General features: G+C 41.1%; 1 protein-coding gene across 1 annotated transcript; it reads left to right on the top strand.

Annotated features, from left to right (window-relative positions):
* Positions 1 to 818: 818 nt before the first annotated feature.
* Positions 819 to 20,453, top strand: LOC134330905 (V-set and immunoglobulin domain-containing protein 10-like 2). Its single transcript, XM_063012177.1, has 18 exons — positions 819 to 882; positions 2,479 to 2,823; positions 2,972 to 3,247; positions 3,379 to 3,654; positions 5,193 to 5,450; positions 5,684 to 5,944; positions 7,201 to 7,494; positions 7,582 to 7,893; positions 8,937 to 9,218; positions 9,348 to 9,623; positions 11,095 to 11,241; positions 11,421 to 11,678; positions 11,775 to 12,068; positions 13,323 to 13,634; positions 14,742 to 14,864; positions 14,953 to 14,977; positions 16,231 to 16,322; positions 20,077 to 20,453. The coding sequence occupies exons 1-18, from the start codon at positions 819 to 821 to the stop codon at positions 20,451 to 20,453; spliced, it is 4,272 nt and encodes a 1,423-aa protein (XP_062868247.1).
* Positions 20,454 to 20,645: the final 192 nt, after the last annotated feature.

Below are 20,645 nucleotides of genomic sequence, written 5' to 3' on the forward strand. Positions count from 1 at the left end.
TTCTTTGTGACATTAAGCCGCCTCTGGGGCAACTTGATCTCCTAGTGTGGTTCAATAGTGAGGCACGAAAGCGCAGCGACCCCAGAAGGTTCCCAAGCAAGCAGAAAACCAGACCAAACCAAGATGGGTATCAGTGTTCCAGAGAAAAAGCAGATTGCCAAACAGAGGAGCTGGCAAGTCTGGGAGGAAGAAACTGTCATGTATAGAAACACTCCCACCAGGAACGAATTAACACTCAACTAAGCGCAGGTGACTTTTCATTTAAGTAATTACCTAATAGGGTGACACGGTGGCTTAGTGGGTAGCACTGTCACCTCACAGCTAGAAGGTTTTGGGTTTGATCCCCAGGCAGAACGGTCCGAGTGCTTTCTGTGTGGAGTTTGCTTGTTCTTCCCGTGTCTGCGTGGGTTTCCTCCGGGAGCTCCGGTTTCCTCCCACAGTCCAAAAACATGCAGTCAGGTTAATTGGAGACACTGAATTGCCCTATAAGTGAATGGGTGTGTGTGTGTGTGTGCGCCCTGCGATAGACTGGTTTCCCCTCCAGGGTGTTACTCTGTGCCTTGCTCCCATTGAAAAGCTGGGATAGGCTCCAGCACAGCCCCCCCCCCCCCCCCGCGACCCTTGAACTGATCTTAAACTCAGAAACAGCTGAACACAGAAATGATCCCACATGTTAATATTACTAAACTTATGTTATATTTATTTCTCATGATTCACTGACTCATCTATATGAGTGTTGTCTGTTGACTGTGATGAGATGGAAAAGTACAAAGCTCATGGATCCCCACATGTTCAATAATAAATGAGACACGGGTATCATGGTATCACCGAAAACCGAGCCTCTCTACTCCACTGCATTCCTGCACACCAGGGTTGGGATTGGTAAATAATTGAAGCCAAATCAGTTAACAGAGACTCGCTCAGCTCCCACTCAGCTCCCACTCAGCTCCCACTCAGCTCCTCACTGACTGTGGACACGGGGTGAACTGGACGCTACACACTTTCAGGATATTTCCAGCAGTTTCGACTCATTTTTCCATTCCAGATGCGTATTGACATTTGAGCGTCATGGCACCATGGTGCCTTTTTATTCTCTAACTGCTTTAATGCTTCCTCTCCTGCTGCATGGTAAGAGGTCAGATACAGGTCAGATATATATGCCTATATACCGTGTTAAAATATTTGATTATATTTATAATCTGGTGGTTAATCTTTGGATAACTTTTACATGTTAGTGGTAACTCAGACATTGTGTAAGACTTTAAAATTTATATTTTTGTCAAAACATCAATCAGTTTTTATTATCATTTAATGACATGAGAAAATAAAGTTGTCTGAATACCAGAGTTCTGAATGAACACGTGTTTACGACTCAATAAAAGTACAATTACTTATTTATGATAATCATTAATTGCACATTTAATAATTTATTAAATTATTAGAATTAGTAAAACTGTCATTTATTTGTGTTCTTTAATACAAAGTGAACTTACATTGACATTTATCCGTAGCAACTTACAGTTTACTTTTTTTACTGTTGTATTTACTGAATACAACGCATGCAATTGAGAGTTAACAGTGCCCAACAGTGGCAACCTTGCAATGGTGGAGCTTAAACCAGTGACCTTCTGATCACTAGTTAAGTACCTTAACCACTGAGCTACCACTGACTGTACTAGATTTTCCCACAAATGCATAAAATGAACCATGCAGTCATGCAACTCCATCGAGAAACTTTACGCTTTAACAATGGACTTTGAGCGCCCAGGTGGCACAGCGGGATATTCCGCTAGCACACCAGCGCCGAGATTCTGAACTCCTCGGTCAGCTCGGGCATAATTTGCAGTGTCTGTAGCACACACTGATTGGCTACTGTTTCTGCTAGGGCTATGTGGGTGGGGTCTTCGAACGCTGTGTAAGGACCATGATTAGCAGATAGAAAGGTGCCTATGCAGAATGCATGGGTGTAAAAGGGTTCCGCTAAGGGCTGCGTGCGGGTCGGAGGAGGCATGAGCAGCAATATACCCACCTCAACTGCAATCAGGGATCCACCAGCAGCGGAAGACAAACTGACTACAGTAAATTGGAAGAAAATGGGAGAAAATGCATCAATAAAATAGAAAAAAAACAATGGACTTTGTTCAGCTAGAGTCGAATTGTAAACTCCAACTTACAAAATGACACGTCCAATTGCCGAAGAATATTTAAAGTATGTTCTGTTCTCACTACTGAGCACCAAACTGTCTCTGAAAGCAGCTAGGGAATCTCAGTCTATGTTAATGCTATTGATTTTGTAATAAGATGTTTAATATGTAGATATTTATACAAGTAGCATATTTCCTAAACCCTCTTGGGAAGAACTAGACCAGGGAGCCACTGGACTTTGGTGGATTTCCAGAAGAGCTTTAAGATGCTCTGTGTATGAATTCCATTATATATATTTTATGAATGATACGTGTGTATGTGTTTTGCTCTCAGGATTGGAGATCACAGATCCTGGGCAGGTCTTGTACAAAGAAACCAAAATCAGCGCAGTGGTGGAACATGAAGTAACCCTGAAATGTGGACTCACCCTCCCTGACATCTACATCTGGAGCTTCACCAAACCAGGCACAGAAATGATCCGTGCTGTGGTGTATAACTTTGGGAAGGGTCCAAAGCTGCAGCTGCTTGCTCAGGATTTAAATTTCATCACAAACAGCTCGTCTTTGTTTACGACTAAACTTCTGGTAGATGCAGAGGGTTTGTACACCTGCCAGGCCTTGTACGACTCCGCTGATGGAGCCAAACTCTACTACTACTATGTGCATCTACGGGTTCTAGGTTTGTAATAATTACTTCATTTTGGTTTTATAAAGGATACCATCCATGTTGCTATATGGCACCCACTTTATCTGCACTACAGTGCTATGTGTATATTATGATGTACAGCTTTAACCCTCTGTATTCAGCTTTATTACGTTCTTCACAGTGCCCATGTCCAAACCCAGTATAGTCCTGAGTGACTCCTCAGCAGTTGAAGGCTCAGTATATTTAATGCAGTGTGGTCTACAGAATGGAACAGAGCCTATACAATACACCTGGGAGCAGGTGACCCAGAGTGGACAGGTCACCCTATTCTCTGAGAACAACAGCAGTCTGAACACCATCAACCCGCTGACCCGCAACCACACAGGCTGGTACAGGTGCCTGGCCAGGAACGAGGTCAACCAGCAGATCAGTGACCGTATCTGGCTAGACGTCATGTGTAAGTGGCCGCTGTCGCACCTCTACAGTCTCGTTTAAGCTCAGGTTCTACTGACTTAGATTCATATTCCGGTAAATAAGGAGACATAGCACAAGTGCATATGAATGTTGATGTGGAACTGCTTTGTTTAGATGGTCCAGATTTACCTCAGATTGATGTCACAGCGTACTCAGTAACGGATAGAGGATACGCAGCCCTGAAAAATGGAACCATTTCACTAATGTGTCAGGCCTCCTCTAAACCACCAAGTCAGTATGTCTGGTTCTACAACAACTCAGAGATCTCTAATGGACCACAGCTGAACATCAGCAGGATCCTACGAGGACATGCAGGCAACTACACCTGCCTGGCAAAAAACACGTTTCTTAATACCAGCGCACAGAAAACCATCAATCTTACTGTTTATTGTGAGTGTTGTGTTTTTTACTAACATCTAATTTACATTATATGTGATACATGATGTATTTACATTACATGCAGCCAAACAAGTCTGAGTTGGGTCTGGCTAAAGCCTTGCAGATGAATGCACCTATGTTGCATCTTGGTCCTGGAGGAACGTTGTTTCATTTCAATATGTACTCTTATATAGCTGAAATGACAATAAAACCTTTCTTGACTCTCTTGAAGACTGCTGAGACAAAGTCCAGTGGTTGGTTGGAAGTGTTGACAGATGCTGTAAATCAGTGGTTCTCAGCCGTTTGTCTCCCTTCTGACCCTTTTGCCATGGGCTGTGATTTTAAATGCTTTCAGCAATGACGACCAAAGGTATTGTGTCCAAACAAACATTTATTCGCCCGTCTTGCTTATAGGAAATGTAATGAATTCATAATAAAGGGGTATATCAATATTGTCTGATTCTGGTTGAAGTGGGTTTTTTGCTAGTGTTTCATCATCTGGGTCTACTTCAGTGGGCTTTATCTGTTGACCTTTGCGCTTTTACATTTACATTTTCAGCATTTAGCAGATGCTTTTTTTTATCAAAGCGACTTACAGTACTGTGACAGTGTACATAAGAGCCTTGCTCAAGGGCCCAACAGCAGCAATCTGGCAATGGTGGGGCTTGAACCAGTGACCATTCGATTACTAGTCCAGTACATTAACCACTAGGCTACAACTGGACAAATAAATGTCCATTTTTAAAGACACAACACAAGCCAAGGTAAGTTGCCAAGTTGTAGCCTAGCAATTAAGGTACTGGACTAGTAATCGAAAGGTCGCTGGTTCAAGTCCCACCATTGCCAGATTACTGCTGTTGGGCCCTTGAGCAAGGCTCTTATGTACACTGTCACAGTACTGTAAGTCGCTTTGATAAAAAAAAGCATCTGCTAAATGCTGAAAATGTAAATGTAAAAGCGCAAAGGTCAACAGATAAAGCCCACTGAAGTAGACCCAGATGATGAAACACTAGCAAAAAACCCACATCAACCAGAATCAGACAATATTGATATACCCCTTTATTATGAATTCATTACATTTCCTATAAGCAAGACGGGCGAATAAATGTTTGTTTGGACACAAATGCCTCAATTGTTTAAACAATACATGTAAATATGTAATTGCATAAGATCTCCCATATACTAAAAACCAGTGGGGTTTCCTCTTCCATAACAATTCTTTTCAATAAAATGCAACAGGACCTCCCCGCCCCGCCCTCCTGGTTGAGAACCATGGCTGTAAATCACTCACCTCACTAAATCAATCACTTTACTAACTTACTCACTTTGTACAGCAGGAGGCTTCATCTATTGATACTGCTGTTACTGTTCTATAGTATGTAGCAATGATTTTATATAAACACTGTGCTTCTGTTAAACCAAAAGCTAGTACACCAGTTGGCGATTTTGGTTTTACTATTTTTACTCCTGAACTGATCACAAGTACCCAAGAATTAGTATCTTACCCAAGAATTGGTATCTTACATCGTTCAATGATCTTCCACTCACAGATCCACCAGACAGCGTTCCATTCTGTTCCATCTTCCAAGCTAATAACTACACTGATCTGGCTCTGTTCTGTTCCTGGGATGGAGGTAATCCACCACCTACACTGAGTTGGAGTCCGAATGCCAGCGAAGACAACACACGCGGGATGGCTAACGTTACTCGGATTCAGCCAGGCCCGGATACTGCTAACAACTCTGTATTTATTTGCCACGGATCACATGTGGCATTAAACGTGACCCAGAGCTGTAGTGCCAGGACATGTGAGTACGACCTCACTTCAAATCAGTTCACCAAGCAGAATCGATCAGACTGATTAGAGAATCATGCATAATATAATAATAAAGTAAGAAGTTGAATGTAGCCCCATCGAGGGCTCTTTGTATTATTACCCCTCTAAATCCTCTCAGCAATGAGTTTTATGAAGAATCACTTTATAATTTGAGTTAATACTCACAGCCCATTTTCATTAGTACAAATGTATTGTGATTTTTAGGGTTGCCTGATGGGGAACCAAAGTGCTCGGCCAATTCCAGCCTGAATAACGAGTATCTGATGCTGTCCTGCTCGTGGGAGGGAGGTTTTCCTCAGGCTCTGCTCTGGTGGGCATCCAGTACAGGAGATATACAGGGTACACCTGAGGAGAGCTCCAGCCTCCTGGTCCTGCGATCTAGTGTGGCATACTATGGCAAATCCTTCGTGTGTCATGCTAAACATCCACTGACTAAAGAAAGCAAGAAATGTGTGGTAAAACTGGGTAAGCATGACTACACCAGGTCTTACTTACTTTGACTTCTCTATTTTCCCTGCCAGTTCATTGACTAAAATTTTCTGCCAGCAAATGTCATGTCATGTGACTACGCTGCCATTGCTTTGTGATGGCTGGCTGCACAGCTGGATCTGCTTTCTCCAATGCCCCCTGTCTCGTGTTGCTTGTAGCAGACCAGCCCCTGATAATGCAATCCATGTCATGTTGTTGTCAGTCCACAAGTCCTGTCAGTCCTGCCTCATTACATGCCTAAAGTAATGTAACCTGCAGTACTTAATGCGGTTCAATAGCTCTTTTTCTGTTTTGGCCATCTCATACACTCGCTCAGTGGTCATCATCTTCCTCCTTTAGATGTTCAGCAATTTTCTGATGCTTCTCAAAAGCCTGAATGAGTTTTTCTACCTCTTTCTTAAATGTCCAGGCTTCATATCCAGATGTGGCTATTGCCCAGACCAAGGATTTAATCAATCGTAGCTTGGTGATGATGTTAACTGACTTGTTTTACCATATCCTTGACAATTTGACTATCACCACCATTTCCACAGCCATAACTAAATAGTTTAAGATAATAATGAATGATAATGTAAATCTACCCATAAAGGTGCAACAGTGACTTGTAGGGCCAAGTATTGATCCCATTAAGCAGTGGTCCCCAACCACCATGCCATGGACCGATACCGGTCTGTCTTTTATTACCGGGCCACACAGAAAGAATAAATAATTAGAGATTGCTACTAAAGCAATAAAACACTGCTACCATTTTCAACACACCTTGGATGTTATTGTTTCCTATCACCGCTAGATATGAGCATCTTGTTGCAGCGAAAAAAGCTCAGGGTTCCCACTGATTTTCCATCATTTGTGAGTAGTATTCTTATTCTATTTTAACCCCCCACCCCCCGCCACCATTGGTCCATTAAATTATGTCTTATATGAAACCGGTCTGTGGTGTAAAAAAGGTTGGGGACTGCTGCCATAGATTATTTAATAAAAGTGTTTGTGTTTAGCAAGGCAGTTGTTGCCTAGTGGTTAAGCTACTGGACTAGTAATCCAGTATAGTTGCTGGTTTAAGTCCCACCTCTGCCAGGTTGCCACTGTTGGGCCCTTGAGCAAGGCCCTTGATTGCTTAGACAGTATACTGTCACAGTACTGTAAGTTGCTTTGGATAAAAGCATCTGCTAAATGCCAAAAATGTAAATGTAAAAACAAGGAGCCTGACGCTTGTATTCTTAATTTTCTTACAGAGAAACCAGTTTTGATAACTCAGCAGAGTTTGGTATCTGTCTTCGAGGGCAATGATGCCCAACTTACGTGCACATTAAGCAAAACATACCCTCCTGCCAGAAACATTACCTGGTCCAACAACTTTAAGCAGAATGCAGAAGAAAAACCCAAAAAGTACATCGTTCAGCAAGCTGCGGGCTGGTCCAGCCTGACCGTACTAGAAACGGACAGCATGGTGGACAGTGGACAGTACTGGTGTTCAGCCAGCAATGCTATGGGAAGAGCAGAGATCTCAGTCTTACTGCTGGTCATGAGTAAGTTGATAAGAAAAAGAATTCATTTACAAACTGTTCACCTGGACGCTTATGATTGAATCACATCACAATGCCTTCCTGATTCAGGGTACCCGATGCCTCCAAACGTGACCATCAGTAAGCTCATATACACCGGGAGACAGAGGACAGATGTTAACCTGGAATGGCAGATGCAGGCAGTTGGTGACCAGACTGGGTTCATTATTGAGCGTCAGATCCTTCCTGACCCAGTATTAAGGAATGACCCTGCACCCATCTGGCAGAAAGTGGGGGCAAATTTGGAGCCCAGCACCCACAGCTACCAAATTACCAATCTGGATCCGAACAGGATGTATGTCTTCCGTGTGACAGCTCTCAACCGGCGTACTGTTGGAAATCCTTCAGACAATAAAAGCCCAGGTGGGAATTTGTTAGATATTTTAAGTGTCCACATACTTATGGTGCTGGACTTTTTGACTGTTAAGCTGAGCTTATCATTTTGCAACCTATACACTACATATATCTAAATACACCGATCAGTCATAACATTAAAACCACCTCCTTGTTTCTACACACAATGTCAATTTTATCAGCTCCACTTACCATATAGAAGCACTTTGTAGTTCTACAATTACTAACTGTAGTCCATCTGTTTCTCTGCATGCTTTGTGAGCCCCCTTTCACCCTGTTCTTCAATGTTCAGGACCCCCACAGGGCCACCACAGAGCAGGTATTATTTAGGTGGTGGATCATTCTCAGCACTGCAGTGACACTGACATGGTGGTGGTGTGTTAGTGTGTGTTGTGCTTGTATGAGTAGATAAGACACAGCAATGCCAACAGCGCCCAGTGGGCAGCATCCTGTGACCACTGATGAAGGTCTGGAAGATGACCGCCTCAAACATCAGCAATAGATGAGTGATCGTCTCTGACTTTACATCTACAAGGTGGACCAACTAGGTAGGAGTGTCTAATAGAGTGGACAGTGAGTGGACACGGTGTTTAAAAACTCCAGCAGCGCTGCTGTGTCTGATCCACTCATACCAGCACAACACACACTAACACACCACCACCATGTCAGTGTCACTGCAGTGCTGAGAATGATCCACCACCTAAATAATACCTGCTCTGTGGGGGTCCTGTGGGGGTCCTGACCATTGAAGAACAGGGTGAAAGCAGTCTAAAAAGGTATGTAGAGAAACCGATGGACAACAGTCAGTAATTGTAGAACTACAAAGTGCTCCTATATGGTAAGTGGAGCTGATAAAATGGACAGTGAATGTAGAAACAAGGAGGTGGTTTTAATGTTATGCCTGATTGGTGTATGTCTATAGAGATGTCTGTGTAGTGACTTTAGGCTTTACCTAACAGAAATAACTTCCCACTGTGTCACTAAAACTACTTTGTGTCCAGTGTAAGAAGCATTCGTGAATATACTGTATTAACATTATTATGCTTTAACAGTGTGTGCGCCAGTGTCCAAACCCTACATCCGGCTGAGTGACCCTTCACCCGCAGAGGGCACATCGGTGTGGATGGGCTGTGGTATAACAGACGGCACAGATCCTATTCATTACACGTGGGAGCAGGAGAGTGGCAGTGGGTTGGTCACCATACTGGCTGAAAGTGACAACAGTCTGATCAACATCACCTCGGTGACCCGTAACCACACGGGCTGGTACAGGTGCCTGGCCAAGAATGAGGTCAGCCAGCAACGTAGTGACCGCATATGGTTAGATGTCATATGTAAGTACCTACTGTATATGTAATACCTAAAATCAAGTCTGATAGCTACACATTCATTTCAAATCACTTTGAAGACTTATAACTATGACTGTTTACTTTCATGAATTTTACATCGTTTCCCTCTGTAAGACGGTCCTGACTCGCCTAGGATCGAAGTAACACCTCATCTAGTAACAGATGAAGGATACTCAGCTCTGGAGAAGGAGACTGTTACTCTCCAGTGCCAAGCCCCATCAAACCCTTCCAGTCAGTACATCTGGTTCTATAATAATTCCCAGATCTACACTGGACCACAGCTCACCCTGACCAGGATTCTACGTAAGGACTTGGGCATCTACGCCTGTCTGGCACAGAACACAAACCTTAACACTCGATCCAAGAATAGCATCACGCTTACCGTTTACTGTGAGTATTCGAATTTACGTTTACTGTGTATTGCTGGGGGTCACATTGTTTGTGTTTCCAACTGATCTACGAGGGTACACACACTTTTTAACCCTATTTATTAAGAATTTCAAAAACAAAAGACATCACTTTTCTACAGTCACCTTCCTTTGCGTCATACCATCTTAATACCACCAGCAAAATGTTTTTTGGTTTGAGCTCGTAGCCACTGATGCACCGCTGCTTTCACATCATCAACACATGAAAATCTTCTTCCCCTTAAAGCTTCTTTAAGCGTCCAAAAAGGTGGAAATCAGATGGAGCTAAATCCAAACTATAAGTGTCTCTCAGTCTCTCAGACACGACCGATTACTCCTCCTCCCACCCTCACCACTTATAACCAAAATATAAAAGTGCAAAAACTTTTTGAAGCGCCCTCGTATTTGCTTTGTTATTTAAATATATGAACAAAAATATACTATATACACCGATCCTTGTTTCTACACTCACTGTTCATTTTATCAGCACTTTGTAGTTCTACAATTACTGACTGAAGTCCATCTGTTTCTCTGCATGCTTTGTTAGCCCCCTTTCATGCTGTTCTTCAATGATCAGGACCCCCACAGGACCACCACAGGTATTATTTGGGTGGTGGATCATTCTCAGCACTGCAGTGACACTGACATGGTGGTGGGGTGTTAGTGTGTGTTGTGCTGGTATGAGTGGATCAGACACAGCAGCGCTCCTGGAGTTTTTAAATACCATGTCCACTCACTGTCCACTCCATTAGACACTCCTACCTAGTTGGTTCACCTTCAGATGTAAAGTCAGAGACGATCGCTCATCTATTGCTGTTGTTTGAGTCGGTCATCTTCTAGACCTTCATCAGTTGTCACAGGACGCTGCCCATGGGGTGCTGTTGGCTGGATATTTTTGGTTGGTGGACTATTCTCAGTCCAGCAGTGACAGTGAGGTGTTTAAAACTCCATCAGCACTGCTGTGTCTGATCCACTCATACCAGCACAACACACACTAACACACCACCACCATGTCAGTGTCACTGCAGTGCTGAGAATGATCCACCACCTAAATAATACCTGCTCTGTGGTGGTCCTGTGGGGGTCCTGACCATGCAAAGAAACAAATAGACTACAGTCAGTAATTGTAGAACTACAAAGTGCTTCTATATGGTAAGTGGAGCTGATAAAATGGACAGTGAGTGTAGAAACAAAGAGGTGGTTTTAATGTTATGGCTGATCAGTGCATATGTGGCATTAGCATTTGTTTAGTTTTTGGTCTGTCTTGTCTTTGTAATAATTGAAGTGCTTGTCGTGACTTCTGTCTGGCTGTGTATTGAATGAACCTGGCCTAAAATCTGGTCTATGATTAAAAATCAAGATCAAAATCTTGCCAACCTACTAAATGCAAATGTCAACGCCTGGTCGAGGCATGGTCCTGGTATTTTCTCATGTGTTTTTTTTTTATTTTTTAGATGCACCAGATGGAAGTCCTTCTTGTTCAATACTTCCAGTGAACAACTACACTGACCTGGAATTGTCATGTATCTGGGTGGGCGGATACCCGTCAGCTACTCTAAACTGGAGTCCAAATGTTAAAGGAAACATCTCACAAGGAATCAGTAACATCACCATGATTCAACCTGGCCCTGAGACCGCTAACAACTCATTATTCACCTGTTACAGCTCACATGTCGCATTAAATGCACCCCAGAGCTGCAGCGCCAGGACTTGTGAGTATGGTATCACTGTTAAAATAAATATCAGGGAGCTCTATTAATTACAATATCCTGTTTTGCAGGGCTACCGCACGGAGAACCCCAGTGTTTGGCGTATGCGACCCGTAACGAGTACCTGATGCTGTCCTGTTCCTGGGAGGGGGGTTCACCACGGGCTTTGCTCTGGTGGGCCTCCGGTTCAGGGAACATACAAGGTACGTCTGAGGAGAACTCCAACATCCTGGTCCTGCGCTCCAGTGTCACCTACAGTGGCAAAGCGTTTGTGTGCCATGCCAAACATCCGCTGGCTAAAGAGACCAAGCAGTGCGTGTTGAGACTGGGTGAGGAAGTTTAGAGTGGATAATTGTAATTTAATATGGTTATATTGTATTGTTATTGTATGTTTGCTGAATGTTTTCAGTACTGATTTTGTTTAGAGGCGCCCGTGTTGATGACTCAGCGCAGTGTGGTTTCAGTCTACGAGGGAAACGACGTCCAGCTCACCTGCATCCTGAGCAAGAATTACCCGGCGGTGACAGAAATCACCTGGTACAATAACATGAAACAGAAGGTGGGTGATACACCCCAAAAGTACGTCCTTCAGCAAGCTGCAGCCTGGTTGAATCTGACAGTACGGGAGACAGACAGCATGGTGGACAGTGGACAGTACTGGTGCTCTGCTGCTAATGCTGTTGGAGGAGCAGAGATCCCCATTTTGCTCATGGTGATGAGTGAGTAAACTATAAATTCCTCAATAAAAGTCTCAGTGTTTGGATATTAAGAATATTAGGATACCAAGTGGGTTAAACTATGCTTGAAAGAAGTATTTGCCCCCTCTTCGATTAACACTAACTGTTATTGCTTATCTTTCACTCTGATGTTCTTACTATAAAATACTGTCTAGCTGGTTTGAAATGCTTTTTTGATAGATACATTTATGAATATTACGACCCACATTGACCAAAAGCTCTAATATTGATTCATCTCTCCAAAGAACAACAAGCCCAAAACGTCTGACATTTTATAAATGTCAGACAAGCAAAGATGTTCCACCTGGGTACAAGTTAATTCCTTATTGCTTCCTTTCCTTAAATATTCTTAAATATACACTGATCAGCCATTAAATTAAAACTTACCATATAGAAGCACTTTGTACTGACTGTAGTCCATCTGTTTCTCTGCATGCTTTGTTAGCCCCCTTTCACCCTGTTCTTCAATGGTCAGGACCCCCACAGGACCACCACAGAGCAGGTATTATTTAGGTGCTGGATCATTCTCAGCACTGCAGTGACACTGACATGGTGGTGGTGTGTTAGTGTGTGTTGTGCTGGTGTGAGTGGATCAGACACAGCAGCGCTGCTGGAGTTTTTAAACACCTCACTGTCACTGCTGGACTGAGAATAGTCCACCAACCAAAAATATCCAGCCAACAGCGCCCCGTGGGCAGCGTCCTGTGACCACTGATGAAGGTCTAGACAGACTCAAACAGCAGCAATAGATGAGAGACACAGTATTTAAAAACTCCAGGAGCACTGCTGTGTCTGATCCACTCATACCAGCACAACACACACTAACACACCACCACCATGTCAGTGTCACTGCAGTGCTGAGAATGATCCACCACCCAAATAATACCTGCTCTGTGGTGGTCCTGTGGGGATCCTGACCATTGAAGAACAGGGTGAAAGGGGGCTAACAAAGCATGCAGAGAAACAGATGCACTACAGTCAGTAATTGTAGAACTACAAAGTGCTCCTGTATGGTAAGTGGAGCTGATAAAATGGACAGTGAGTGTAGAAACAAGGAGGTGGTTTTAATGTTATGGCTGATCGGTCTCTTTTGAGTCATAAACACTTAACTGAATAAAAACTGGGGACAACGACCCAGCAATGTGGACTCACTGAGGTAAAGTTTTATATCCTAGGTAGTAAAGAAAACCTAAATGAACAGAACTATGATATAATTGAATATTATGTCTGCTGTAGAGTACCCCATTCCTCCGAATGTGACCATCAGTAAGATCTTATACATCAGCCATCAGAGGACAGATGTTATCATTGAGTGGCAGATCAAGACAGACATGAACCTCACTGGGTTCTTCATCGAGCGTCAGAGGCTCCCGGGATCTGCTGGACAGAGTGAAGATGTTCTTCTCTGGCAGAGAGTGGTGTCAGATCTGGAGCCCAGTACCCGCAGCTACCAGATCACAAGTTTGGATCCTGCTGGCAAATATGTGTTCCGTGTGACTGCTGTCAATCACCGCACTACAGGATATCCCTCACAGGTCAAGAGCCCAGGTGAGACAGGTTTTTTTTTCTCGAGTAAAGGTGTTTAATCTACATATACGATTTATATATTGTATGTTCTACAGAGCACTACACATTCCCATACCCTTACACAATAAGGGTAATGATTAGCTCAACAATGAATCATCAAAAGTTACGGTCACTAACACAACACTGCTGAGAAATTTGTACTCTTAAACTCACCATCAACCTTAAACTCAACGTGTGTGCAGCTGCAGCTTTTTTGAGCACTTGGCTTGAGCGGTAAAACGTCATCAAAGTGTTAATATGAGACAAATCTGCATTTGTGTGGAATAACTATCAGATCCAGTGTTACAGCTCCACATGTATCTGTGTTTATCTGGATTTTCCTCCCTGTTTCACTTTTAAACTTGTGTTATAGCTCGAGGTTCTGAGAAATTGTGAGAATCAGAATCAGCTTTTCCCAGAGTCTAAAACGCTTCTGGTTCAAAATAAAGCTTAACGTGGTTTAATGTAGTAAAAGAAGGAGACAGGAGAACTAAACTTCTCTTAATTATTACTGCTCATAAGTTCCTCCACTAATCAAATTCCTCGCTCGCTGTTTTAGTACAATAAGTCACGTTATGGTTTGTGCACCGCTGCCACACTCCATAGGAAATAACGGCACAGCAGCGCATAAGCGGTTTTGCCACTTCTTATGTGAATGCACCGGTACTGAATGGAATACGGTATTCCAAGATCAAGCATCTCCATGATTAAGAAGCATAAGGAAACAATAAAGAAGTAAAGTGCATAAAATATTTGTGTTATTTTAAGTGTCTAAGTGTCAAAAACAATCCCATTATTTTACATTAGACTAAATTATATGCAGTTTTATGGGACCATGGAACACATTAACAGGTTTCCCAAACATCCTTATGGAAAAAAATACCTTAAACTCAACGTCTTTTAAACCTGATGCCACTCCCAGAACCCACTGATGTCGAGTTTCAAGGTACCGTTGTATTTATAAATGTTGATTACTGCAGTCATGATTTTTACTGGTAGTCCCACATCACTGTAACGTATTCTCATGCATTTTAATTATTCCATAAACAAAAGTCACACAACTTTAATTATAATGTATTTGTCTTCCAGCTAACCCACCATTCAAGGCTTATCCTGCTGTCATTGGAGCAGCTATAGGCGGAATGCTGTTAGCTACTTTAGCGACTGTGCTGCTGTTTGTGTATCTACTGCGGAATCGCAACACCAACCCTCGTACGTGCCCCATTCTGAGACACCAATATCAGTAATATAATATTTAATACAGTGACCATCACATTTTAATTTTGTTATGTTTCTACAGGTCTTCATGACATGATATTTGGCAGGTAAGTATTAATAAAAGCTTGTGTTGGGTGAAAGTATATGTCGTTTATGTTCACATGTGGAACCATTAGAAATGGTTTGATTCCACTTGTTCTTTAAAGAAAAGAGTCACTGCAAATCAATCCAGTTATACTGACTGTATAGAACATTTTTATGATGAGTGGTATTCTCCAGGATGACAATGACCCTACTCACAGAGCACATTTGGCCAATAACTGGTTTGATAATGGTTTGTGAATCATATACTTAATGAAACACATATGAAAGAGTTTGGTCAGTGCTCTTCATCATCATCATCGTTTGTACACATCAGTTATATGATTTTCCATCTCTCCATCTCTCCAGTACAGTTCAAAAGACTCTGAATGAATGCAACACCTTCCTACACCTGCATACCTACTTGGTACCTACTATGGGTGTGTTCAAAAACCTAGTGAGCTCTCTATATAGACAGCATTTTATGTCGTCCTATGCGCGCTCCCGAGAAGCAGGCTGTTCGAAATGCTAGATGCCTTAATATGCTCACTAATAAGGTATCTTAAATTTTTAACAGTATTTTGAGCGGAGAACAAGGGAGCATCCAAAGCTTCCTTAGCGGTGAAGGCAATCCCAGCATTCAGTGCGGCACAACTTTTCTCACAAAAAAAGATAACAAATATGGCGGACGATGCGGCTGACTAATAAACTGACTAATAAATTATAATTGGTTTTTAGTTTGTATAAACATGTACAACTGTACAACTGGCTAGTCAGGGACAGTTTAACCGTTTTTGGTATATGGAAGAAGATGTTAGTTGACATGGTACCTCGTTGTGCCACCTCATCCCATTGGTTTGAATGGCATGATGCTAACCATCACCCCACTGCTGCGTTCTCTTCACCGGCTTCCTGTAGTTGCACACATTCAGTTTAAAACACTGATGCTCGCCTACAAAGCCAAAAATGGACCAGCTCCAGTCTACCTTCAAGGTCTAATCAAACCCCTGTTGAAAATGTGTTAGCTTAGTAAGCAAAAACTGATGTAATCGCTGTCTAAGTAGCGTGTTCGAATAACATGCCTTGTAAGTCGATGACTTATTAGAATCCTCTCTACTTACAAAGCTGCCTATGTAGACAGTAAGACAGCAAGGCAGCTCTCTAGGTTTTCGAACACACCCTATATGGTGTTTTTTCTTTTAATTAGTATTCTGTCTTTATAACAGTATAATATCCTCATGTACCCTCATGTATTTTTATTTGATTTGTGGTTTTATAGGCAGAACAGTCGGTCTAGAGAAAATATAAACTTTCCAGAGGACGAGGTAGTTGGAGGAGAACAAGAGGCACATAAAACAGAGACAAATACAGGTAGCAGCATACACAATCACCACTTGAATTGAAATATTAAGGGGGTCAAAGTTATTGTTTATTTTGATTTTAATTATTTTATATTTTTAGCAGCATCTGTGACTCTGCCAGAAGCTACTACAATGCCCTCACGTCTCTGTCCTGAGATAAACCAAGGAAGGTCATCATAACCAACATAACCTCCGTCTCTTCAAAACTGATTCTGATGCAAAGCAGATTTACAATCATCCAGTACCACAACCATCTCAATTCACAATAAACACAATACATGAAGAATATCTTGATTTAAAGCACTACAAGGTCTTTGAGCTTTGATGGTACAGTCTTTTACTTAAAGGATATATCAGATGTATTGACACATTTAGACGCTAGAACTAATCATAGTTATGTGATATTTTACTATGAGTGCTGTAGGGAAAGCCAATGTACTGAAGAGTGTGTACAGGTGTTAATGAACTACATTCATATTTGGTTTATTTTTATCTTTTTGTTATTTTTATATTTCTGTAATATATGACCATATTAAGGATAAATTAATGACTAAAACTGTCATAAATTGATATTTTTTTGTATTCTGAATAGTCATATTTTGTTACTACCTAACAGAATGAAATCGTTTTTGGAAACATTTGATGTTACTGTCACCATAATGCTTAAACCTGCTGTACATAAAGTAGTTTGTGGTATGATTGAATAATAAATGTATTTGTGTGCTGTTTAAATTTAGTATCTTTCGCTGTTGGCAACTCAAACGTCTTGTCACTATGTCACTATTTTTAATAACACATTTTGATGAGCTTGAATGTACTTTACATGAAATAAAAAAAACAATTATGTAAAAATGTATTAAACACTTTCAACTTTGTGGCCACAATTTGGGGAAGTTCCTTTTCCTGTTTTAGCATGCCTGTGCCCCTGTGCTAAAATTAAGACCTCATGTTGGTTTGAGATGATTGTTGTGGATGAACGACATCTGCACACTGATCACCTTTGGAATTAAATCAACTGTGTATTACAAGCCAGACCTTCTCGTCCAACATTAGTATCTGACCCTCAAAATGGTCTTCTGATTGATGGAATTTATAAAGAATTCAATTTCAAAATTTGATGGAAAGTCCTAGAAGAGTGAAGACTGTTATAGTTGCTTCAAAATAAATGTTCATGCAATATACAACAAGCATATGACAGGTGTCCAAGTGCTTTAGGCGGTATAGGGTAGTTTCTGCTACCACAATCCTAACCCTAAACCCTAGCCCAACTCTAACCAACACTAACCTAAGCCTATCCCTAACCAAACCTCTAGGTCCTAACTATAACCCTAACCCAAAAGTAACCAAACCCTAAATCCTAACCAACACTAACCTAACCCTAGCCCAAACCTAAACCCTAACCAAACCCTAATCCAACTCTATCCTAATCCTAACCCTAACTCTAAGCCCTAACCCAACTCTAACCAAAGCCCAACCACTAACCCTAACCCAGACAAACACTAACCTAACCCTAGCCCCAACCTAACTCTAGCCCTAAACCCTAACATAATCCTAATCCAACTCTAACCTAACCCTAGCCCTAACTTTAAACCCTAACCCTAGCTCTAAGCCCTAACCCTAACCCAACTCTAACCTAACCCCAACCACTAACCCTAACCAACATTAACCTAACCATTAACCCTATCTCTTAACCCTAACCCAAACCCAACAGTAACCTAACCCAACACTAACATAACCCTTAACCCTTAACCTAACTCTAATCTAAAACTAACCCACCTATAATCCTAGCCATGAACCCTAACCCTAACCTTAAACCCTAACCCTGAAATTAACACTAAAATTTCTTTCATATATTATGTTATTTTGTTATGATATTATGTTTACCTATTACATACATTTTTGTGAAATTGGTGTTTTGTGGACACAAAAAGACGTCACATCTTCAACATCTTCTAGATCTTTCAGTAAAAGCAAATAAAACAGAACTCTAACCCAGGTTCATCAGCGTATCTAACATTATAGAAATATGTGACGTGCAGTGTTAGAACCTTGTGTTTATTGCATTAATGAATTTCAGACCTGGTGTGGATGGTGGAATGTTTCAGGCTTTATTCTTTAATAATAGATGAAGCATCATCATGTCATCCTAAACCCTGGCTGTATTCCTCCGGGCAGAAATAAGGATCTGTGAATAATTTATACTAATTCAGCTTATGAAGACGACATGCTCTCTCACTCAGCTTCACCTGACCTGTCTGTCTGGACGATGTTTTGTTTCTAAATTGGATTTTTTTCAAGTTTGTTAAATTATTGTTTTTTTTCTTCTGAAACATTATGTCATGACACCATGGTATATATAGTGTCTGATTTGTTTTTAACATTTCTTCTTCTGTCTCCTCACCTGCAAGGTAAGAATCCATGCACACAGGGTTAAGCTTGCATTGACTGAAGAAGTATAAATGAACTCTTAACAGACTATTAATTGTACTTTGCAGATACAGGAATGAAGACTTAAAATTTACAGGGTTACAGTTTGATTTTTCAGAAAGGATATGCAAATTGAGACTTAGGTAACTAGAAGAGAAGGCTAATGTTAGCAGTTAGCACTGTCATAGACTACCTGACAAAAATCCTGTTTATGCTATAGCTGTAAATACATTGTGTATAAAAGCAGTCGCATGCTGATATTATGATTTTTCTCTTTTTTGTTTTCATACAAATGTAAATGTTTTTAAATTAATACAGTTAAATACATCATAAGTAGCTTACACACATTTTTACTACACAATTTCCCCTCAATTTGTAGCTCATAACAGCATGGTAGGACTTATGTAGTGCATTATGTAGTGCAGTACTGTATTAATAACAGAACGGGATTAACCTTAACCAATCCCTAGCTCTAGGACCTAACCCTAACCTATCTCTAGCCCTAAACCCTAACCTAACCCTATCTCTTAACCCTAACCCAAAAGTAACCAAACCCTAACCCTAATCCAACTCTAACCTAGCCCTAACCTTACCCTAACCCTAACCCTAAACCCTAACCTAACCCAGGCTCAGTTAAAATACAGTTAAATACATCATAAGTAGCTCTTGGAGATCTTACACACAGTTTTTACTGCATATTTTCCCTTCAATTTGTAGATCATAATAGCATTAGGACTTACGTAGTGCACTGTATGTCTAACAGAATGGGATTTAGCCACAGAAATAATATTGTAGGAATAGTGTAAAGAAGCTAAAGTACTGTGACATCTTTCTTATATTTACTTATAAGTAAAAAGTACAATTTCTTTCTAGTCAAATGAAATTTATTTGTATATTTTTCACAATGAGCAATGTCTCGTCTACTTTAGATTTACATGCACAATTCACACATTGTGACTTGATATTTATGAACATGAACCAAAGTCTGCTTTATTGTCAATACTGCAATATGTACAGGACATACAGAGGATTAAAATTATCTTACACTCAGACCCATGGTGCAACAATAAACATTAAATAAACACTAAACATAAAATATATGAAAAATATAAGAACTGAATAAACACACTAAAATACAACATATATTTACACTGAATAGTAAAATATGAAAAATACACTTCCCAATATTAACAACCGAGACAATAACTATAATGCAGATTAAAGTCAAATTGGATGAGCTTATAGACAGGTTAAAAATTATAGCTTAAGCTGCAGTCCTTAATGTTTGAGGTCTTTGGGTGTTTCCTTAAAAGTCCATGCAATAACTTAATTTTCAGGGTTGGAGATTTCAGACCCTGGACAAGTCGTCTACAAAGACACCAAAATTTCGGCTGTGGTGGAACAGGAAGTCGTCCTGGAGTGCGGCCTAAGCCTCCCCGATATCTACATCTGGAGCTTCACCAAACCAGGCACCGAAACAATCCGAGCCTTGTTGTATGACTTCGGAAAGGGTCCAAAGCTGCAGCAGCTCGCCAAGGATCTGGGGGACCTAAAGATCATCAGTGATAGTGCCTCTTTGTCCATGAAGGAGCTGCCCACAGCTGCAGAGGGTTTGTACACCTGCCAGGCCTTGTACGACTCTGCTGATGGAGCCAAACTTTACTACTATTATGTGTATCTACGGGTTCTAGGTAAGAGACATGCTAGGTTATAATTTGTATGATCTAGGTTTGATAGCTGATTGTTGTTTTCATTACTCAAGTATGACCCAGTTACTGCATGGACAGATGGGTAGCTCAGTAATACTTGCAATTTTAAGAAATAAGACATCATCAGATGATAGATAGGTGATTTTATTTACTATAATTGTTATTTGAATATATAATGATATTTCTTTACCATGTTT

Source organism: Trichomycterus rosablanca, chromosome 16 (assembly GCF_030014385.1).
Source record: "Trichomycterus rosablanca isolate fTriRos1 chromosome 16, fTriRos1.hap1, whole genome shotgun sequence".
NCBI lineage: Eukaryota > Metazoa > Chordata > Actinopteri > Siluriformes > Trichomycteridae > Trichomycterus > Trichomycterus rosablanca.

What these genes read in the sequence shown, in the direction of transcription:
- LOC134330905 (XM_063012177.1), top strand. Translation starts at nt 819, where the DNA reads ATGGTATCACCGAAAACCGAGCCTCTCTACTCCACTGCATTCCTGCAC. An exon ending in TGTGCATCTACGGGTTCTAG is followed by an intron (nt 2,824 to 2,971) that starts GTTTGTAATAAT and finishes CGTTCTTCACAG; the next exon opens with TGCCCATGTCCAAACCCAGT. An exon ending in CATATGGTTAGATGTCATAT is followed by an intron (nt 9,219 to 9,347) that starts GTAAGTACCTAC and finishes TCCCTCTGTAAG; the next exon opens with ACGGTCCTGACTCGCCTAGG.